This window comes from Triturus cristatus, chromosome 7 (assembly GCF_964204655.1).
Source record: "Triturus cristatus chromosome 7, aTriCri1.1, whole genome shotgun sequence".
Classification (NCBI taxonomy): domain Eukaryota; kingdom Metazoa; phylum Chordata; class Amphibia; order Caudata; family Salamandridae; genus Triturus; species Triturus cristatus.
The window spans coordinates 214,776,427-214,800,424 of NC_140590.1; the positions used below are offsets into that span (position 1 = coordinate 214,776,427).

The following is a 23,998-nucleotide window of genomic DNA, read 5'->3' on the forward strand; positions in this document are numbered from 1 at the left end:
TGCCTCTAAACCTGCCAACCTTGGAGCCCGAAGCTGGACCAATCACGGTCTCCCTGTGTCATCTTCGATGTTAAGGCTCGGTCATTCAAAACCCCTCGCTGGCGTTTCCCTGCTCTCATTTTTTTTGTATCAAATTAGCGACATATGGAAACGGACCCTTCTACTGTGAGACACAGACCTCTCGCACGGCAGGTGGACAGCCAAATCTGTGATACACAGACCTCTCGCACGGCAGGTGGACAGCCAGTGGTGTGATACACAGACCTCTCGCACGGCAGGTGGACAGCCAGTGGTGTGATACACAGACCTCTCGCACGGCAGGTGGACAGCCAGCGCTGTGATACACAGACCTCTTTCACGGCAGGTGGACAGCTAGTGGTATGCAACAAGCAGCTGACATTGTTAATTAGAAGGGGTGTGATTGTTAGCTTGCAGAAGTGCAGTCAAGGTGTGATGTGGGTGTGACCATGTAAGTGTGGGTGTGTGCGTTAGCACACATGTTTGTGGGTACCTTTTTGTGTACATGTGTATATTTGTTTATATGAGTGTGCGTGTGTGTATGTATGTGTACATGTCTGGGCATGTGTGTGTATATGTCTGTCTGTGCGTGCCCCGTGTGAATATGTGCATGTGCTCATTAAGCCTTTCTTCAATCACAGACCCTTAATTATTAACGTCGCGAGGATCTGGTCGTTCACCAGCCTCAGTCATGCAGAGGGGAGGTTTCTGCGCGAAGGTGGTGCCCCGTGAGAGGCCAGTGAATGCAGGGGCAGCGTACTGCTCATCTCACTTGCACTTTAGAGCCTGGCACCTTGCTTGGCATTGCTAACTAGGGCTGTGAGGAAAGCACAGTGTTGTAATGTGCTGCAGCAAGCTCGTGCATACAATCTCCTGCACCCCAGGACAGTGCATGCCCCGGGGCAGCCTTTGCATCACTCCCGGTGACGTCTGCAAAGTCCAAAACTCCACCTGACCCCACATGTCAAGGGGGTGACTGATTATTACATTACAATTGCCCATAGGTAAGGTGTGCCCACGTAAGCTAGCCATAGTTAAAGTAGGAGTCAGTTTAACAATGAAAACGCATTTGGTTGCTGTGAGTCTTTCCCTCATTCTCTCATTTCAGGAGCCGGCTAACCACCAGATTATTGCAAATGTTACTATAAGTGTGAGAACTGTTTATCTAGTGAGTTTCACTGAAAGCTGAGTAATGAACTCCCTACACCTGTGCCTGGGCCAAGCACTGAGGTCCCATCCTAGCACGAGACAGCGTTGAAGGCCGTGCAGCTGACATCCGCCTTCTGTCATCCGCTATTCCTCCTCAGACTCGGCTGATCAATGCTACTGACTCGATCAGTGACAGCGGCGTCGTCACTAGGGTTGGTGTCACCCAGTGCAGTGGCGTCACTAGGTGGATGCGGACCGCACTGGATGACACCAACCCTAGTGACGCCACTGTTTATTAACATATGTTAACAAAAAATATGCTATTTTATAAACTGGCTATGGTACATGCTTCCTGTTTTAGAGATATTAAGCGTTTGAAATCCTACGGAAGGGTTTATTAGATCGGAACTTTTTTGAAAACTGTGTTAGTATTTTCAAGAAAGTCCAAATCGAAATATTTAAATCTAATAAACATTAACATCATTTATGATGCATCCTTCTCTCTCTATTCTTTCCTACTCAGGTACATGTCCACCTAACATGCATTTTACGGAGTGTGGCTCGAGATGCCCGAAGTTTTGCTCGGATGGGACAGCCCAGCATCACTCTCCATGGATCTGCATCCTGCCTTGTGTGAGCGGCTGCGTTTGTGATGAAGGCTACATCTACGAAAGCATGGCTTACAAACACTGCATCCCTTCTAGTGACTGCAAGAAAACCTGCCCAGCCAATTCACAATACACAGAGTGTGGTACAGCCTGTCCTCTCACCTGTGATAATTACCACAACCCTCCTGTAGCGTGCACAAAGCAGTGTGTCCGGGGATGCTTCTGTGAGCAAGGGTATGTGTTGGAAAGTGCAACCTCCAAACGTTGTATTCCACAGAGTAACTGTAAAAAAGCATGTCCAGACAATTCACGATACACAGAGTGTGGTACAGCCTGTCCTCTGACCTGTGATCATTATCACAACCCTACTCTAGTGTGCACAAAACAGTGTGTCCGGGGATGCTTCTGTGAGCAAGGGTATGTGTTGGAAAGTGCAACCTCCAAACGTTGTATTCCACAGAGTGACTGTAAAAAAGCATGTCCAGACAATTCACAATACACAGAGTGTGGTACAGCCTGTCCTCTGACCTGTGAAAATTACCACAACCCTCCTGTAGCGTGCACAAAGCAGTGTGTCCGGGGATGCTTCTGTGAGCAAGGGTATGTGTTGGAAAGTGCAACCTCCAAACGTTGTATTCCACAGAGTGACTGTAAAAAAGCATGTCCAGACAATTCACAATACACAGAGTGTGGTACAGCCTGTCCTCTGACCTGTGATAATTATCACAATCCTCCTCTAGTGTGCACAAAGCAGTGTGTCCGGGGATGCTTCTGTGAGGAGGGGTATGTGTTTGAAAGTGCCACCTCCAAACGCTGCATTCCTCGGAGGCAATGTAAAAGGACCTGTGGGCCCAATTCAAGGTTCACAACCTGTGGTACAGCCTGTCCTCTCACGTGTGGCAATTACGAGAACCCCCCTCAAGTGTGTACTGCACAGTGCGTTGCGGGTTGCTTTTGTGATGAAGGGTATGTGTTTGAAAGTGCAACTTGCAAGCGCTGCGTTCCACAGAGTGACTGTAAAAATGCCTGTGTAGGCAACTCCAATTACACCGACTGTGGTACAGCCTGTCCCCTCACCTGTGCTAATTATAAGAATCCCCTTCAGGCGTGCACGCTGCAGTGTGTCCCGGGGTGCTTCTGCAATGAAGGCTTCGTGCTCGACAGTGCAGCTTCCAAGTGCTGTATCCCACAGAGTGACTGCAAAGTCGCATGTCCGGACAATTCACGATACACAGAGTGTGGTACAGCCTGTCCTCTGACCTGTGATAATTATCACAACCCTCCTCTAGTGTGCACAAAACAGTGTGTCCGGGGATGCTTCTGTGAGCAAGGGTATGTGTTGGAAAGTGCAACCTCCAAACGTTGTATTCCACAGAGTGACTGTAAAAAAGCATGTCCGGACAATTCACGATACACAGAGTGTGGTACAGCCTGTCCTCTGACCTGTGATAATTACCACAACCCTCCTGTAGCGTGCACAAAGCAGTGTGTCCCGGGATGCTTCTGTGAGCAAGGGTATGTGTTGGAAAGTGCAACCTCCAAACGTTGTATTCCACAGAGTAACTGTAAAAAAGCATGTCCGGACAATTCACGATACACAGAGTGTGGTACAGCCTGTCCTCTCACCTGTGATAATTACCACAACCCTCCTCTAGTTTGCACAGAGCAGTGTGTCCGGGGATGCTTCTGTGAGCAAGGGTATGTGTTGGAAAGTTCAACCTCCAAACGATGTATTCCACAGAGTGACTGTAAAAAAGCATGTCCAGACAATTCACGATACACAGAGTGTGGTACAGCCTGTCCTCTGACCTGTGATAGTTATCACAACCCTCCTCTAGTGTGCACAAAACAGTGTGTCCGGGGATGCTTCTGTGAGCAAGGGTATGTGTTGGAAAGTGCAACCTCCAAACTTTGTATTCCACAGAGTAACTGTAAAAAAGCATGTCCAGACAATTCACAATACACAGAGTGTGGTACAGCCTGTCCTCTGACCTGTGAAAATTACCACAACCCTCCTGTAGCGTGCACAAAGCAGTGTGTCCGGGGATGCTTCTGTGAGCAAGGGTATGTGTTGAAAAGTGCAACCTCCAAACGTTGTATTCCACAGAGTGACTGTAAAAAAGCATGTCCAGACAATTCACAATACACAGAGTGTGGTACAGCCTGTCCTCTGACCTGTGATAATTACCACAACCCTCCTGTAGCGTGCACAAAGCAGTGTGTCCGGGGATGCTTCTGTGAGCAAGGGTATGTGTTGGAAAGTGCAACCTCAAAACGTTGTATTCCACAGAGAAACTGTAAAAAAGCATGTCCAGACAATTCACAATACACAGAGTGTGGTACAGCCTGTCCTCTGACCTGTGATAATTACCACAACCCTCCTGTAGCGTGCACAAAGCAGTGTGTCCGGGGATGCTTCTGTGAGCAAGGGTATGTGTTGGAAAGTGCAACCTCCAAACGTTGTATTCCTCGGAGGCAATGTAAAAGGACCTGTGGGCCCAATTCAAGGTTCACAACCTGTGGTACAGCCTGTCCTCTCACGTGTGGCAATTACGAGAACCCCCCTCAAGTGTGTACTGCACAGTGCGTTGCGGGTTGCTTTTGCGATGAAGGGTATGTGTTTGAAAGTGCAACTTGCAAGCGCTGCGTTCCACAGAGTGACTGTAAAAATACCTGTGCAGGCAACTCCAATTACACCGACTGTGGTACAGCCTGTCCCCTCACCTGTGCTAATTATAAGAATCCCCTTCAGGCATGCACGCTGCAGTGTGTCCCGGGGTGCTTCTGCAATGAAGGCTTCGTGCTCGACAATGCAGCTTCCAAGTGCTGTATCCCACAGAGTGACTGTAAAGACGCATGTCCGGACAATTCACGATACACAGAGTGTGGTACAGCCTGTCCTCTCACCTGTGATAATTACCACAACCCTCCACTAGTGTGCACAGAGCAGTGTGTCCGGGGATGCTGCTGTGAGCAAGGGTATGTGTTGGAAAGTGCAACCTCCAAACGTTGTATTCCACAGAGTAACTGTAAAAAAGCATGTCCAGACAATTCACAATACACAGAGTGTGGTACAGCCTGTCCTCTGACCTGTGATAATTATCACAATCCTCCTCTAGTGTGCACAAAGCAGTGTGTCCGGGGATGCTTCTGTGAGGAGGGGTATGTGTTTGAAAGTGCCACCTCCAAACGCTGCATTCCTCGGAGGCAATGTAAAAGGACCTGTGGGCCCAATTCAAGGTTCACAACCTGTGGTACAGCCTGTCCTCTCACGTGTGGCAATTACGAGAACCCCCCTCAAGTGTGTACTGCACAGTGCGTTGCGGGTTGCTTTTGCGATGAAGGGTATGTGTTTGAAAGTGCAACTTGCAAGCGCTGCGTTCCACAGAGTGACTGTAAAAATACCTGTGCAGGCAACTCCAATTACACCGACTGCGGTACAGCCTGTCCCCTCACCTGTGCTAATTATAAGAATCCCCTTCAGGCGTGCACGCTGCAGTGTGTCCCGGGGTGCTTCTGCAATGAAGGCTTCGTGCTCGACAATGCAGCTTCCAAGTGCTGTATCCCACAGAGTGACTGTAAAGACGCATGTCCGGACAATTCACGATACACAGAGTGTGGTACAGCCTGTCCTCTTACCTGTGATAATTACCACAACCCTCCACTAGTGTGCACAGAGCAGTGTGTCCGGGGATGCTTCTGTGAGCAAGGGTATGTGTTGGAAAGTGCAACCTCCAAACGTTGTATTCCACAGAGTGACTGTAAAAAAGCATGTCCAGACAATTCACGATATACAGAGTGTGGTACAGCCTGTCCTCTGACCTGTGATAATTATCACAACCCTCCTCTAGTGTGCACAAAGCAGTGTGTCCGGGGATGCTTCTGTGAGGAGGGGTATGTGTTTGAAAGTGCCACCTCCAAACGCTGCATTCCTCGGAGGCAGTGTAAAAGGACCTGTGGGCCCAATTCAAGGTACACAACCTGTGGTACAGCCTGTCCTCTCACGTGTGGCAATTACGAGAACCCCCCTCAAGTGTGTACTGCCCAGTGCGTTGCGGGTTGCTTTTGCGATGAAGGGTATGTGTTTGAAAGTGCAACTTGCAAGCGCTGCGTTCAACAGAGTGACTGTAAAAATACCTGTGTAGGCAACTCCAATTACACCGACTGCGGTACAGCCTGTCCCCTCACCTGTGCTAATTATAAGAATCCCCTTCAGGCGTGCACGCTGCAGTGTGTCCCGGGGTGCTTCTGCAATGAAGGCTTTGTGCTCGACAATGCAGCTTCCAAGTGCTGTATCCCACAGAGTGACTGCAAAGACGCATGTCCGGACAATTCACAATACACAGAGTGTGGTACAGCCTGTCCTCTCACCTGTGATAATTACCACAACCCTCCTCTAGTGTGCACAGAGCAGTGTGTCCGGGGATGCTTCTGTGACCAAGGGTATGTGTTGGAAAGTGCAACCTCCAAACGTTGTATTCCACAGAGTGACTGTAAAAAAGCATGTCCAGACCATTCACGATACACAGAGTGTGGTACAGCCTGTCCTCTGACCTGTGATAATTATCACAACCCTCCTGTAGCGTGCACAAAGCAGTGTGTCCGGGGATGCTTCTGTGAGCAAGGGTATGTGTTGGAAAGTGCAACCTCCAAACGTTGTATTCCACAGAGTGACTGTAAAAAAGCATGTCCAGACAATTCACAATACACAGAGTGTGGTACAGCCTGTCCTCTGACCTGTGATAATTACCACAACCCTCCTGTAGCGTGCACAAAGCAGTGTGTCCGGGGATGCTTCTGTGAGCAAGGGTATGTGTTGGAAAGTGCAACCTCCAAACGCTGTATTCCACAGAGAAACTGTAAAAAAGCATGTACAGACAATTCACAATACACAGAGTGTGGTACAGCCTGTCCTCTGACCTGTGATAATTACCACAACCCTCCTGTAGCGTGCACAAAGCAGTGTGTCCGGGGATGCTTCTGTGAGCAAGGGTATGTGTTGGAAAGTGCAACCTCCAAACGTTGTATTCCACAGAGTAACTGTAAAAAAGCATGTCCAGACAATTCACAATACACAGAGTGTGGTACAGCCTGTCCTCTGACCTGTGATAATTATCACAATCCTCCTCTATTGTGCACAAAGCAGTGTGTCCGGGGATGCTTCTGTGCGGAGGGGTATGTGTTTGAAAGTCCCTCCTCCAAACGCTGCATTCCTCGGAAGCAATGTAAAAGGAGCTGTGGGCCCAATTCAAGGTTCACAACCTGTGGTACAGCCTGTCCTCTCACGTGTGGCAATTACGAGAACCCCCCTGAAGTGTGTACTGCACAGTGCGTTGCGGGTTGCTTTTGCGATGAAGGGTATGTGTTTGAAAGTGCAACTTGCAAGCGCTGCGTTCCACAGAGTGACTGTAAAAATACCTGTGCAGGCAACTCCAATTACACTGACTGCGGTACAGCCTGTCCCCTCACCTGTGCTAATTATAAGAATCCCCTTCAGGCGTGCACGCTGCAGTGTGTCCCCGGGTGCTTCTGCAATGAAGGCTTCGTGCTCGACAATGCAGCTTCCAAGTGCTGTATCCCACAGAGTGACTGCAAAGACGCATGTCCGGACAATTCACGATACACAGAGTGTGGTACAGCCTGTCCTCTCACCTGTGATAATTACCACAACCCTCCTCTAGTGTGCACAAAACAGTGTGTCCGGGGATGCTTCTGTGAGCAAGGGTATGTGTTGGAAAGTGCAACCTCCAAACTTTGTATTCCACAGAGTAACTGTAAAAAAGCATGTCCAGACAATTCACAATACACAGAGTGTGGTACAGCCTGTCCTCTGACCTGTGAAAATTACCACAACCCTCCTGTAGCGTGCACAAAGCAGTGTGTCCGGGGATGCTTCTGTGAGCAAGGGTATGTGTTGAAAAGTGCAACCTCCAAACGTTGTATTCCACAGAGTGACTGTAAAAAAGCATGTCCAGACAATTCACGATACACAGAGTGTGGTACAGCCTGTCCTCTGACCTGTGACAATTATCACAACCCTCCTCTAGTGTGCACAAAACAGTGTGTCCGGGGATGCTTCTGTGAGCAAGGGTATGTGTTGGAAAGTGCAACCTCCAAACGTTGTATTCCACAGAGTGACTGTAAAAAAGCATGTCCAGACAATTCACAATACACAGAGTGTGGTACAGCCTGTCCTCTGACCTGTGAAAATTACCACAACCCTCCTGTAGCGTGCACAAAGCAGTGTGTCCGGGGATGCTTCTGTGAGCAAGGGTATGTGTTGGAAAGTGCAACCTCCAAACGTTGTATTCCACAGAGTGACTGTAAAAAAGCATGTCCAGACAATTCACAATACACAGAGTGTGGTTCAGCCTGTCCTCTGACCTGTGATAATTACCACAACCCTCCTGTAGCGTGCACAAAGCAGTGTGTCCGGGGATGCTTCTGTGAGCAAGGGTATTTGTTGGAAAGTGCAACCTCCAAACGTTGTATTCCACAGAGAAACTGTAAAAAAGCATGTCCAGACAATTCACAATACACAGAGTGTGGTACAGCCTGTCCTCTGACCTGTGATAATTACCACAACCCTCCTGTAGCGTGCACAAAGCAGTGTGTCCGGGGATGCTTCTGTGAGCAAGGGTATGTGTTGGAAAGTGCAACCTCCAAACGTTGTATTCCACAGAGTAACTGTAAAAAAGCATGTCCAGACAATTCACAATACACAGAGTGTGGTACAGCCTGTCCTCTGACCTGTGATAATTATCACAATCCTCCTCTAGTGTGCACAAAGCAGTGTGTCCGGGGATGCTTCTGTGAGGAGGGGTATGTGTTTGAAAGTGCCACCTCCAAACGCTGCATTCCTCGGAGGCAATGTAAAAGGACCTGTGGGCCCAATTCAAGGTTCACAACCTGTGGTACAGCCTGTCCTCTCACGTGTGGCAATTACGAGAACCCCCCTCAAGTGTGTACTGCACAGTGCGTTGCGGGTTGCTTTTGCGATGAAGGGTATGTGTTTGAAAGTGCAACTTGCAAGCGCTGCATTCCACAGAGTGACTGTAAAAATACCTGTGCAGGAAACTCCAATTACACCGACTGCGGTACAGCCTGTCCCCTCACCTGTGCTAATTATAAGAATCCCCTTCAGGCGTGCACGCTGCAGTGTGTCCCGGGGTGCTTCTGCAATGAAGGCTTCGTGCTCGACAGTGCAGCTTCCAAGTGCTGTATCCCACAGAGTGACTGCAAAGACGCATGTCCGGACAATTCACGATACACAGAGTGTGGTACAGCCTGTCCTCTCACCTGTGATAATTACCACAACCCTCCTGTAGCGTGCACAAAGCAGTGTGTCCGGGGATGCTTCTGTGAGCAAGGGTATGTGTTGGAAAGTGCAACCTCCAAACGTTGTATTCCACAGAGTGACTGTAAAAAAGCATGTCCGGACAATTCACGATACACAGAGTGTGGTACAGCCTGTCCTCTCACCTGTGATAATTACCACAACCCTCCTGTAGCGTGCACAAAACAGTGTGTCCGGGGATGCTTCTGTGAGCAAGGGTATGTGTTGGAAAGTGCAACCTCCAAACGTTGTATTCCACAGAGTAACTGTAAAAAAGCATGTCCAGACAATTCACAATACACAGAGTGTGGTACAGCCTGTCCTCTGACCTGTGATAATTATCACAATCCTCCTCTATTGTGCACAAAGCAGTGTGTCCGGGGATGCTTCTGTGCGGAGGGGTATGTGTTTGAAAGTCCCTCCTCCAAACGCTGCATTCCTCGGAAGCAATGTAAAAGGAGCTGTGGGCCCAATTCAAGGTTCACAACCTGTGGTACAGCCTGTCCTCTCACGTGTGGCAATTACGAGAACCCCCCTGAAGTGTGTACTGCACAGTGCGTTGCGGGTTGCTTTTGCGATGAAGGGTATGTGTTTGAAAGTGCAACTTGCAAGCGCTGCGTTCCACAGAGTGACTGTAAAAATACCTGTGCAGGCAACTCCAATTACACTGACTGCGGTACAGCCTGTCCCCTCACCTGTGCTAATTATAAGAATCCCCTTCAGGCGTGCACGCTGCAGTGTGTCCCCGGGTGCTTCTGCAATGAAGGCTTCGTGCTCGACAATGCAGCTTCCAAGTGCTGTATCCCACAGAGTGACTGCAAAGACGCATGTCCGGACAATTCACGATACACAGAGTGTGGTACAGCCTGTCCTCTCACCTGTGATAATTACCACAACCCTCCTCTAGTGTGCACAAAACAGTGTGTCCGGGGATGCTTCTGTGAGCAAGGGTATGTGTTGGAAAGTGCAACCTCCAAACTTTGTATTCCACAGAGTAACTGTAAAAAAGCATGTCCAGACAATTCACAATACACAGAGTGTGGTACAGCCTGTCCTCTGACCTGTGAAAATTACCACAACCCTCCTGTAGCGTGCACAAAGCAGTGTGTCCGGGGATGCTTCTGTGAGCAAGGGTATGTGTTGAAAAGTGCAACCTCCAAACGTTGTATTCCACAGAGTGACTGTAAAAAAGCATGTCCAGACAATTCACGATACACAGAGTGTGGTACAGCCTGTCCTCTGACCTGTGACAATTATCACAACCCTCCTCTAGTGTGCACAAAACAGTGTGTCCGGGGATGCTTCTGTGAGCAAGGGTATGTGTTGGAAAGTGCAACCTCCAAACGTTGTATTCCACAGAGTGACTGTAAAAAAGCATGTCCAGACAATTCACAATACACAGAGTGTGGTACAGCCTGTCCTCTGACCTGTGATAATTACCACAACCCTCCTGTAGCGTGCACAAAGCAGTGTGTCCGGGGATGCTTCTGTGAGCAAGGGTATGTGTTGGAAAGTGCAACCTCCAAACGTTGTATTCCACAGAGTAACTGTAAAAAAGCATGTCCAGACAATTCACAATACACAGAGTGTGGTACAGCCTGTCCTCTGACCTGTGATAATCATTATAACCCTCCTCTAGTGTGCACAAAGCAGTGTGTCCGGGGATGCTTCTGTGAGGAGGGGTATGTGTTTGAAAGTGCCACCTCCAAACGCTGCATTCTTCTGAGGCAGTGTAAAAGGCCCTGTGGGCGCAATTCAAGGTACACAACCTGTGGTACAGCCTGTCCTCTCACGTGTGGCAATTACGAGAACCCTCCTCAAATATGCACATATCAGTGTGTGAGAGGATGCTTCTGTGAGCAAGGGTATGTGTTGGAAAGTGCAACCTCCAAACGTTGTATTCCACAGAGTGACTGTAAAAAAGCATGTCCAGACAATTCACAATACACAGAGTGTGGTACAGCCTGTCCTCTGACCTGTGAAAATTACCACAACCCTCCTGTAGCGTGCACAAAGCAGTGTGTCCGGGGATGCTTCTGTGAGCAAGGGTATGTGTTGGAAAGTGCAACCTCCAAACGTTGTATTCCACAGAGTGACTGTAAAAAAGCATGTCCAGACAATTCACAATACACAGAGTGTGGTTCAGCCTGTCCTCTGACCTGTGATAATTACCACAACCCTCCTGTAGCGTGCACAAAGCAGTGTGTCCGGGGATGCTTCTGTGAGCAAGGGTATTTGTTGGAAAGTGCAACCTCCAAACGTTGTATTCCACAGAGAAACTGTAAAAAAGCATGTCCAGACAATTCACAATACACAGAGTGTGGTACAGCCTGTCCTCTGACCTGTGATAATTACCACAACCCTCCTGTAGCGTGCACAAAGCAGTGTGTCCGGGGATGCTTCTGTGAGCAAGGGTATGTGTTGGAAAGTGCAACCTCCAAACGTTGTATTCCACAGAGTAACTGTAAAAAAGCATGTCCAGACAATTCACAATACACAGAGTGTGGTACAGCCTGTCCTCTGACCTGTGATAATTATCACAATCCTCCTCTAGTGTGCACAAAGCAGTGTGTCCGGGGATGCTTCTGTGAGGAGGGGTATGTGTTTGAAAGTGCCACCTCCAAACGCTGCATTCCTCGGAGGCAATGTAAAAGGACCTGTGGGCCCAATTCAAGGTTCACAACCTGTGGTACAGCCTGTCCTCTCACGTGTGGCAATTACGAGAACCCCCCTCAAGTGTGTACTGCACAGTGCGTTGCGGGTTGCTTTTGCGATGAAGGGTATGTGTTTGAAAGTGCAACTTGCAAGCGCTGCATTCCACAGAGTGACTGTAAAAATACCTGTGCAGGAAACTCCAATTACACCGACTGCGGTACAGCCTGTCCCCTCACCTGTGCTAATTATAAGAATCCCCTTCAGGCGTGCACGCTGCAGTGTGTCCCGGGGTGCTTCTGCAATGAAGGCTTCGTGCTCGACAGTGCAGCTTCCAAGTGCTGTATCCCACAGAGTGACTGCAAAGACGCATGTCCGGACAATTCACGATACACAGAGTGTGGTACAGCCTGTCCTCTCACCTGTGATAATTACCACAACCCTCCTGTAGCGTGCACAAAGCAGTGTGTCCGGGGATGCTTCTGTGAGCAAGGGTATGTGTTGGAAAGTGCAACCTCCAAACGTTGTATTCCACAGAGTGACTGTAAAAAAGCATGTCCGGACAATTCACGATACACAGAGTGTGGTACAGCCTGTCCTCTCACCTGTGATAATTACCACAACCCTCCTGTAGCGTGCACAAAACAGTGTGTCCGGGGATGCTTCTGTGAGCAAGGGTATGTGTTGGAAAGTGCAACCTCCAAACGTTGTATTCCACAGAGTGACTGTAAAAAAGCATGTCCGGACAATTCACGATACACAGAGTGTGGTACAGCCTGTCCTCTCACCTGTGATAATTACCACAACCCTCCTGTAGCGTGCACAAAGCAGTGTGTCGGTGGGTGCTTCTGTGAGGAAGGGTATGTGTTTGAAAGTGCCACCTCCAAGCGCTGCATTCCTCGGAGGCAGTGTAAAAGGGCCTGTGGGCCCAATTCAAGGTACACAACCTGTGGTACAGCCTGTCCTCTCACGTGTGGGAATTACGAGAACCCTCCTCAAATATGCACATATCAGTGTGTGGCGGGATGCTTCTGTGAGAAGGGCTATGTGTTTGAAAGTGCCACCTCCAAAAGCTGCATTCAGCCAACAGACTGTGAGAGAGTGTGCCCACACCATTCAAAATACACCAAGTGTGGCAGTGCCTGCCCCCTGACCTGTGATAATCATGAAAGCCCTGTCGGGGCATGCACAGAGCAGTGTGTCCGGGGATGCTTCTGTGAGGAGGGGTATGTGTTTGAAAATGATGCTTCACATCGGTGTGTCAAGCGAAGTTCCTGTAAACCCCGCTGTAGTGCCAATGCCCACTACCAGCAGTGTGGAACAGCCTGTCCAAAGACCTGTGCCGATGTTACTCACCCTGTGCCCCGTCCATGCCCACTTCACTGCACGAACGGATGCTTCTGCAATGAGGGTTATGTGCTGGAGAATGCTGCATCTAACCTTTGTTTGAAGGAAAGCCACTGTAAGAGCTGTGATGCCAACAGCTACTACAGCACGTGTGCCACTGCGTGCCCCCTGAACTGCCAGAACCTCAGCAACCCCCCTCAAATATGCCCCCTCATCTGCCTGGAAGGGTGCATCTGCAACAAAGGCTATGTCTTCCAGTCTGGCCAGTCCGGCCCGTGTGTGCCCGCGGGAGACTGCCCGGGTGGCACCGAGGAATAGTGCAAAGTGTGACGCCTGCTGGCCTCAAACGCACACAGGGGCCCCTGAGACTGCCAGGGAGGGCTCCAAACATTACCGCGGGAGGCGCTGGCTGGGCAGTGGAGTTAATGGCATCGGGAGTTCATGTTCCACACGGGCCATAGCCCGGCTTTCATCCTGGGGGGCCACTTTTATAAGAATAGTTTTTTACTGATGGTTTGTTTTGTGGGGGGGATCATTCCCGTACTTTATGTTCGTTTCCATTCCAGCACGGTCTTGAATCTGGACATTGAATATTAAATAATATGCAGGGTGAAGTTTTTTACAATCATATCAACACCACTTTTCTTTTGTAATGCTAATTGATTTCTTTTATTATTGATAAAACCACTTATTCTCAAATAGTAGCGAGTACACAAACGTGGCTCCTCGCTTTACCCATTCTTGAACCTACAATGTCAACTGGTTGGTGTCAGGGATTCCCTCAGGGCCATCACTGGCATTTGTTTCCAAAATATCATTCTAACCTGAAGTCTTTTCACCACCCTCCCAAATCTTAATTTCTCGACAGCCCTTTCCATCCTACTCCATGTCTTGAGGTCAGCCCCTCTCTGGGCCGGTTATCTCTTTGTTGCCAATGCTTATTCGTGCCATAGGCTTGATGTGGCCCTTCGAGAACTGATACCGGTGGATCACCATAACCTCGCTTTGTTCTGTTTTATCATAAATCCCCTTGATTTGGAGTTTGATTTTCAGGGTTAGTTCCATCATTTGTATCTTTGAACCCATCACCCCAGGTTACCCCGTTTATGGTATACATTTTATGAATTCTATCAAGATGTGTTCCTCGAACCTAACTAATTTAAATCTAATCTAGCACCAATCCCTACTCATGGGCGCTGTTCCTTCTTCTAGGAGTTATGGTAACAGATACAGCACAACGATAAATGCCACCTCCACATGATGCAGTGCCATTTACGGGATATTAGGGAATCTTTCTGAAAAATCTATTTTCTAAATTTTAAGCCCCCTGAACCTGAGATTGGGCAACATGACAAAGGAGGAAGCATGCATTTCACATTAAGAACACTTTCTTTCAAATGATCCCTCATTTTAATTAGGTTATTGAGTACTTTCCTCTCTCATTTGAGGACTGAAGACTTTGCTTTAACACTTAACTTTGGAACAGTTTATTGTAATGCAAATGATAATGCTGCGGTTCAGTGCGGCCTAGCTTTATTCTTCCTGCTTCCATGCCGGTGGTCTTCGCCTCAGTAATCGCTGAGTTTGTTGGGACAGGAAAAACACCAGAGTGAATGAGATAGAAAAATAGTGTTGAGTAATGTAGACTGCTCCATTAGTGGATGAACTGATGAAAAATGTGTATTCCCCCCAGCGCCATGGAATGCCAGACTTTGCCCAGCCCAGTGTGGGAGGAGGCAGCGGTCTTCTAAGGAGGCGCTAGCACAGCAGGGTCCTCCTATCTCTTGGTGGAGTCTCCAGTGCTTTTGTCTATGTGTGTACCTTTGTTAATCTAATTTGCTTGTTTTTATACTTAGCCAGTCCTGTTGGGGTGGGGTGCACTCTGCCGTGACACCCCTAAACCATCAGAATTTATAGAGGAAAAAAGAAGGGGTTAAACGCTGCCCTGGTGTGTACCTCTAAATGTGAACAAGGTGCACAGAAATTGTCTGCTTCACAGATATCAATACATCCAACCCTGAACATTCTCATCTGGGACCAGGCTCTCCTTGAGTGCCTAAAAATATATATATTATGAAGAGGGTATATTTTTGTCCTACTTTCTTTCTTGCCTGGGAGTTGTTGCGCATCAAAGGGTCACACCATGCAGCTAAGAAGCGTTTGTTCAGTTTCAATGTTGTATTGTACTAAATGTAGTACACAAACGTGACAAATGTATGAAATAGTCTGTACATATGCATTTTATTTCAATTTATTCATGTAATTTGAAAAACACCTCAGTCCAATATTGTTCTTGCTTATTTGTATATCCTTCTTCTAATTTCTCTGAGGTTGTTGCCTTAAATCTACAATGTTAATCCTTCCCAGGATGAGGACACCCTAAACCGTCGTTCCCTTCCAGTTCAGTGTTCCAATCTGTTTTTTAATGAATATTTGATTACTGGAATAAATATACTTTAAATCATTCATTCTGTGTTCAAGTGGTTTTCAGTGGCTTTTGTTATCCATACTGCAGGGTTCGAATGTGAAACTGTCATTGCCCAGTCACGTGATACGCCCTTTAACCTCTTCAGTGCCCCGCCCTTTCCCCGCCCTGTGCCGGGCGTTGAATTAGCGGGCGGGGTTCATGACGAGATAGTCTCGTCATGGGCACAGCGCAACCACGCTCCATGACGAGACTATCTCGTCATGGGCACTGAAGGGGTTAAATGATCTCTTAAACATCTAGCCGTAAATTACCCACCGGATCCTTAAGCATTTGGAACTGAACAACCCAAGCTCCATTACAGCGGGCTTCGGTATTACTATATAAACAACCACAGCGTAACGTTTATCATAAAGCAATTTTCATCACAGACTGGGGAGGGATGGAACTGACTATGACACTGTAGAATAAGATGAGGCTCCAATGCAACTTCTAAAGAGTGAGAAACTAATCGGAGGCAAGCGAAAGATTTCTCATAATAACAATTAATATTCTTGGCCCATGCGTTCACGCGTATCTTTTCCCTTTACAGGCAACTGCCCTGTTCCTTAGCGTATCAATTGCTTACCAGTGCAGTCTTTCCTGCCCTGCTCGTTGTTGTTTTATTTTTTTAGGTCTCGCATAGCGTTGCAGTGCTACGCGCTGCACGCTTTGTGAGACATGCAGTATACACTATGGTGTGGCGCTCCGCCCACTTTCCATGGACCTATTCATTGGCTTAAATTGTATTTGCTACATTCTCATTTGTTTTCAGCTTGTTAGTCCCTCCTCCTGAAGGCCATGGTGTCATTTTTATCCTTCCATGGCTATCGGTCCCTTTACTTTAAAAACACTTTTATTCCCCTGCCTCCCCCTGTTCCCTCCGCAGTCTGTGACTTCTCTGCCCACCAACTCCACCCCTTCCCCAACTCCCGTTTGTACGTTCTTGGACGCCCGAGCTTTTGTTTACAATTCAATAGGTCTCGTGTAATTACGAGTCCTATTGCATTTAAAAATGTTTGTTTTCTTCTGGGATTGGCTGGGTGAGTTTGCACTATATTTTTCCTGACCTGTCCTATCCTGTCCAGAACACATGCGCATACAACGGCGGAAGGAAGAGACAGCACAAGCAGCAGAACGAAGACCCAGACTTTAGAAGTCTGCTGTACTCTAGCCGGGCAACGCGTGATTACTGTAATATTTTTTACAATGGGGACCCAGGGGAGCATGGCGCGAGCCGGTATCCCCCTGGGGTTTTTTGTGCGGTGGAACAATCCACGCAGCGCGATAGGTGCAGGTAGGTTGAGGGGCAAGACACGTAGCTACGTGTTAAATAGGTGTGCTTTTGGCGGGAGGGCACTTTGGCGGTTGGAAAATAACGGTGACAGTATTTGTTGAAGTTTTTTCATTCCTGCCAGTTTGTCGCTCTTTGTGTACAGTAGTGTGGTAATTTTATAATATCATAATTGCGGATGGTGTGGCAGTACGTGATGTGTTGCGCGTTCTTTGTGCTGCGGGTCAAGAGGACCTTTTGAGGCCCGGTGTGTCTGCTGCTGTGGTGGCAGGCACGGTGCGCCCGAGAAGGAAGGCGGCGCGGGGAGTTGCTGAGGCGGTGGTGGCATGTTTGCCTTCACACAGCCGAGCCCCACTGACGCTGGTGAATGGGGACCGCGTGGCGGCAGTCAAGCAGAGCCGCGGCCGTCCATACGGGGGGGCAGCGGCGACAGGCTTGCGATGGCGCGGAGTTGCTCAGCTTCTGCAGTGGAGGCAGGTCAGTTAGGGGCAGTCTCCGCCCCTCGTGGGGGCCGGGTTAGGAGAGGAGCTTCGCTGAGGGGTGGGGCTGCCTCACGGAGACATTCTGCTTCGCTCCTTCGTGGTGGGCTGGAGCGGGGGCGGTGTTTCCCAGGAGAGGCGGCAGTTTCTTTCTTTGCCGGCGAGCCCCTCCCTTACAAAACGGGCCAAAGTTACATTAAATGTAGTCACGAAGCGCTCCTATTCTAGTGTGGGAGGTGCTAAAATTAGGATAGTGCCTCAAGTGGTTTCAGGCAAGCGCTCTGCCACGTTAGTGGATTAGTCAAGTGACAGTGGGGAGGTTATTTTGGGGGATCAGGTATTGTTCCCTGCACCCAAACAAGGAAAGAATAAACAGATATTGAAGAGTTTCAAGGTACCTGGGACAGTATTGGTGGGGGATAATTCTGTTGTTGTGCAGTCCCCTGTGCCCAGAAGCCCCCCTGGTTGCAAATATCAGTTGTCAAGTGGGGATTTGTTTGCAACTGGACATTTTGAGGGCATAGTCATCGGTGCATGAGTATTCTCATGAGGATTTTGATGTTAAGTTTTTTCCTCACAGTGAGCAGGCTGCTCCAACGCCTGAACAGTTGAGGGGTTCATCTGGGAATGAGTTTATTTTTCCAACATCCCGTCCTCCTCCTGGTCAGCCTCAGTGCATCAGTTTAGTTTTGATTCATCTTTTGGGCCTCAGGCTGGTCAATGGGTGTGGGTGGAGCATTCCAACGCCCGCTGGCTACAGGTGGCAGCTCTGAATGTGGGTTTGGGGGAAACAGTTCGGAGTTCTCAGCTTTTTCAGGCAGGAGAGGCATTAATGTGCAAGCATCATCTGGAATACAGACAGCGACTGGAGTCTCCAGTTCTTTGAACATGGAGCATTTTGCGGCTTTTGGTAAAAAAATCAGACAAACAATGTAGATCACGTGCGTATTTTAAGTGTACGGCCGGGCATTCGGAGCAGATGCCTGTGAGCAATTGGAGGATGGGGAAATGCCTGGAAGTAGTAACACTGATTTGGACTTACATGAGGAGCAATTGGACGATGGGGTTGATTATGATCTAGAAGAAGGGGAGTTGAGAGAAGGAATTGTTGATGGTAATGTACATTCTATAATGCACAATAATGTGTTTTCAAAGGGTGAGTCGGGGCAACAAATGTTCTTAGTACGTTGCAGAAGTCAGGAGCGGACAGGGCAATGGAACTAAGATCAGCGACACGGTCATCGTAAGCGGGATGATTCCAAAGAATTTCAGAAACGCTCCACTCAGTTACCGACAGGGAAGCCACATTGGTGGGCTTCTTGGACGCAACCCATGATTGGCAAGTGCAATACACATTCTGTGGGTGTTATTGATTCCTCATTGTCTGATTTGGGGGTGATTTTTGGGGAGGGTGTGGGGCATGTGGCTGCGCAGTTTCCAACTGGTAGTAGCGTTGCTGTGGTAAACAAGGATACAAGTCAGGCTAAAAAGGTTGATGAGGAAAGTAATGCTAGTAATGTGAAGGTGGGAGAAGTTAATAATATTCATAAGAAGCTCCCTTATATGGGTATAGCTATGCCATTAGAGACGCATCTTTCAGATAAGACAAAAAACAGGATTTGGCAGCACGAGTTTGTTGATATGTTTAAACTACTTCATAGGGACATACAGGCTAAAGAGGGGTCCAAAGAAGAGGAATGGGAGCTTGCCAAACGTCCCAGGGTCCCCAAGAACATCGAGAATTGGACATCAACCTTCTTGATAAATGCGAGTGTATATTGCGAAATACATCTGGATAGGGCAGTTGCCATGTTCAAATACATGGACATCATTCGTAAGGCCCAAATGCACTTTGGTGAATTTGCGTGGCTCCGCTACGACGAGGAATTTAGGGTCAGGGTCAGTATATTCCACGACAAACCTTGGGGTGACGTTGATGCTGAACTTTGGCTTCAGTGGATGTCCTCTACCCAACCGCCTGCAACGACTCATACAGCAAGTGGTTTACGAATTACATATCGGCCCTTTCAGCCTCGGCCTGCCCAAATCAGGGCGGGTTAGTTCAGAAGAGGAGAGTTTCCAGTATCCGCAGCCTGTTGGATCTTTAACCGGGGTTTCTGCACCTGACAGTTCTGTAGATTTAAACATTAATGTTCTCAATGTGAAGGAAAACATGCCATTACACTATGTTTCACCAATCAAAGGTTTGGGGAGCAGGGGAGATTTCAAATGGGAAGGGGTACAGCTTTTCAACCAATGCCTAAGGGCTCATACCCCAATTAGGCTGTTGATTCTTGAATCATGGCTTACTGAGTACCCTGATTCAGAAGTTGCTTCCAAACTTTATTGGGGATTCAGGGGCGGTTTCAAGATTAGTTATCAGGGGCCAAGGTATAATCGATGGACTGATTACTTGAAATATGCCAAGGAGTCACCACAGATTGTGCAAAAGAAATTAGATGCGGAACTGAAAGCAGACAGAATAGCGGGTCCATTCTGGCAGAGCCCCCTGGAAAACTTGATTGTATCGCCTTTGGGCTTAGTACCCAAGATGGTGGATGTGAAATTTTGTTTGATTCACCATCTATCCTGGCCTGAGGGGCAATCCATTAATGATTTCATTTCTCCTGCTGATTCTAATGTTTCTTATTCCTCAGTAGATGATGCATTAAAATTGGTAAGGATGGTTGGGACTCCGGCTGAATCAGCTTTTCGCTTATTACCAATACATCCATCGGATTTTGAGCTTTTGGGCATGTTTTTTGATGGAGTATTTTATGTAGACAGAGTTCTCCCTATGGGTTGCTCAGTGTCCTGTGCTCTTTTTTAGATGTTTAGTACCTCTTTGCAATAGGTGCTTTACCAAGAGAAGCGGTCATAAATATCTTTACCATTATCTGGATGACTTTATGTTCATTGGAGCCACACATTCAGATCAGTGTAGCAGGGCTCTGGGCATTTTTGACGTCATGGCTAAAGAGTTGGGTGTCCCGCTGGCTCCGGAAAAGACGGAAGGTCCCAGCACCAAACGAACTTTTCTGGGTATCAAAATCGACACACAGGATTTGATAGCTCGTTTGCCGGCTGAGAAGTCCCAGGAAATCAGGTCCTTTTTGTTGGGTGTAATTGATAGACATGATTGAGCTAGGGCAGGTTCAGCGCTTACTGAGCTATTTAAAGTTTGCTTGTCGGGTGGTCAGGGCAGGTAGGACTTTTCGCAGATGTTTGGGGATGGCAATGTCAGGAGCGTACCTTCCTCACCATAGGTTTAGAATTTCTAAGGCCATCTAGAAAGACCTTTTCATTTGGTTAAAGTTTCTGGAAGATTTTAACGGAGTTTCCCTATTTTTTGTGGAGGACAATACCATTTGGCATATCCAACTCTTTTCAGATGAGTCTGGGACCCATGGATTCGGTTTGTTTTGGGAGGGTCACTGGTGTGCAGAAAGGTGGCCCCCTCATTGGCTTCAGTAAGGTTGCAGTATTGCCTCCCTGGAATTATTCCCTCTCATTGTCACTTTGCTGGTTTGGGGGGAGGAATTTCAGGATAGATGTGTGCTTTTAAACGTCAACAATATGTCTGTGGTAGATCTTATTAATAATCAAAGAGCTAAAGATCTACGTGTGCTACGCCTTTTGCAGGTTTTCATGTTACAGAGCCTTAAATTGAATATTGTTTTTAGAGCTAGGCACATTCCGGGCATTAACAATTCTATTGCAGATGCTTTGTCTCGCTTTAATTGGCAGAAATTCCGCAGCTTGACGCCAGGGGCAGATAGCTTCAAAACTTTGATTCCGCAGAGCACCTGGGTGCTGGGGGATTGAGGATCGTCGAATTAGTGGGAAAATCTATAGCTCCTTCCACCAGACGAAGCTATCAGCAGGCTTGGAGCGAAATTTTAAATTATGCAAAATCTCAATGTTTTGGGGGGAACTTAGATGGTAACAAATGTTTCATTCTATAGTTTGTGTTAAATTTAATTAACAAGGGTTTATCGCACACGACCATTTCAGGGAAATTAGCTGGGATTTCTTTTTATGGCCAATTATGGTGGGGTCTGGACCCGGTGGAAGATGTTTTGTTAGGAAGAATGTTGAAAGGTTTTAGCAGAGAGCATACTTACTCTTTGCCCTTAGTTAACCAGTTACTTTTGCTTTATTGCAACAGTTGTCACAATTATCTGTTTTCTGTTATGATGATTGAGAGGTTTCTCGTTTTAGGTTATGCATGATCTGGTTATTTTTTGGTGCTTTCAGGGTTTTCCGAATTATTGGTCCTGCATGATAAGGTGGGCATTCAGAGCAGTGAGGTTCAGTTGCATGGAAAGTAAGGATCTGGTTGAGAAGGTCAAACTGACCAACTAGGCAAAGGCTTGTAGGTTCAATTAAACAGCAGTGTGGTCATGGATTGTTGTCCTTTGGGGGAGTGGGAGTCATTCTCTGAATCTCCTATTTTCCGGTCTGCGGTAATATTTCCTCAATTTAAAGGGAATAAGATTTCTAGTGCCCACTTATTGGCCGTGTTAAGTAAGGCCTTGGTTAATCTTGGTAAGGACCCTCTATTGTTTGGTACACACTCTTTTAATATAGGGGCAGCTACTGAGGCGGCCAGGTTGGCTTGGGATTGGGAGGATATCAAGAGGATTGGGAGGTGGAAATCGGCCTGTTCTAATTTTGTTTTTCCGTTTAGGTCGCGTGAAGGGTTCTTTGTCAACAAAAATGCGCACCTGGATAGTAGGACACTCTTTCATTAAATGGGCAGTTATCTTTGCTGAACAGCAGATATATGGCAGATCACTCGGACTTCCATGCAAAGGGCACAAAGTTTTCTGGAAAGGGAAAGGTGGTATGGAGTGGGTGGGTTTGTTGCTCACGTTAAAGGATCTGTCTTCTGCACCAGGCTTTCCTGACATGTTAATTATACACTTAGGTGAAAATGACTCAGTGCCTTTGTCAGGTTTATCCCTTATTAAGCAGATGAAGCTGGACCTTGCAGTTTTAAAGAACAATTGGGTGGGCACATGTTTGGTGTGGACAGAGTTTATATATAGACTACATTGGAGGGAGGCATGTAACCACGCTGTGATTGAAAAGGCCAGAAGGAAGCTTAGCCGGGCGATCGAAGTTTTTGCCAGGCTATGGGTATTAAAGTTTTATCACACGACAATATTACAGGTGCTGAAGATCATCTATTCAGAGAGGATGGTGTTCATTTATCACAGCTGGTTCAAGCGTATTTATTGGAAATTAGGGATTTGCTGGCGACTTTTTTGAACAAAAATCTATGGTACATTAAGTGTCATAAAAATTTCTTTCAGCAGCCATTTGGGTGGGACCAGGAAAACTCTGTGGTTTTTCCTAGGTGGTGTTTTGGGGGGGGGGGTTTGGATAGTCTGGAGCGGGCTTATCCATCCCTATGGGGTGGGGGCGTGGGGGGAGGGTCAATAAGCAAAGGAGGGGAAAGGAAATGATGGGATTGTTGCATTACATGGGGTGTATTTCTGCAAGTTTTGTTGGAACTATTTGGGTTTATTATGATAAAATGTTTTGGGGTTTTGGTTGAAGCATTATGCAAAAAGGGGTTTGATATGTCAATGATTGTTTATAGTCTTTGCATAAGGAAAATATTTGTTTTACCTGTCTTAATAAAAGTGGCCTTTTCTGCTAGGTCAATAACTTTGAGTGCATTGTGTTATTGCGCGATTGTTGCGGCCTCGCTGCTTTCCCCTGTAATCCAGACTTGTTTTAATTACCATGGGGCCCACATCATGTATACTTAAGTAGTCGGGCCCCACTACGTCACGTGACACGCCCTAAAACACTTTTGGATAGATTCTTCCATCGGACCGCACTTCCATCCTATCTATGTGCTACAGCACAGCGCCACAGCAGTTTCTCTGGGGATGTGCAGGAAGTCGCTACTCCTTTGCTACATGTGGTATGAGTTTAAAAATGAAACTAGTCCCACGAGTTTCACAGCGCCAGCTTTTATTTTTTTTCTTCAAATTATCATGGTGCCCACTTGATGCATACGTTTTATGTAGGCGGGCACCACTACGTGACATACGTTTTATGGAGAAGACGAGAGGGTTGAGTAATATTGTTTGTTTTTATGGTAAAGACAGGCATTGTCGTGACATTCATCACTGTCGTTATGACAAGATTCCTCTGGCATTGGAATGAAGCCATCATGGCTCCGCAGTCTGACATTTCCCCACCTGCAAATACCTCCAAGGACCTAATCTCACCCGCTGGCGCTCTGACTTACTACAATGGGCAGATTCTGAAGAGGCAGCCCTACTGAGAGAAGCACATCGCCGCTTTTGGCTGTGGCTCACGCACATGCCTAGCACACCAGATTGCAGGTTTGCCCTCAGATAGATGGTTTGGGCATGATTATCTACCTCCAGCATAGCAAAATTGATACCGAGGACTGAGTGAACCACTCCAAGGTGAGACTTGCCCTCTAAACCCTCCCTCTCAGCAAGTGATCTCGAGTTCCCCAATACTGAAGTTAACGGTTATATCAGCGTCCCCACAGTTCCATTAATGTGATAGCTCTACTTAAAGTAAGCTTGTTTTCTTTCATCATGCGCACACCACTTGCGGGACGCTGTTTTGTAATTTATGTTAGGCGTTTTGTCTGTGCTT

General features: G+C 47.5%; 1 protein-coding gene across 1 annotated transcript in view; it reads left to right on the plus strand.

Annotated features, from left to right (window-relative positions):
• Nucleotides 1–13,479, plus strand: part of LOC146809247 (zonadhesin-like) — a 159,215-nt gene extending 145,736 nt beyond the window's left edge. Inside the window, exons 5-6 of the mRNA XM_085614847.1 lie at nucleotides 1,691–8,842; nucleotides 9,020–13,479. Coding sequence (XP_085470973.1) covers nucleotides 1,691–8,842; nucleotides 9,020–13,428 — 11,561 coding nt within the window. The 3' untranslated portion in view covers nucleotides 13,429–13,479. The remainder of the gene's footprint in view (nucleotides 1–1,690; nucleotides 8,843–9,019) is intronic.
• The last annotated feature ends 10,519 nt before the right edge of the window (nucleotides 13,480–23,998 follow it).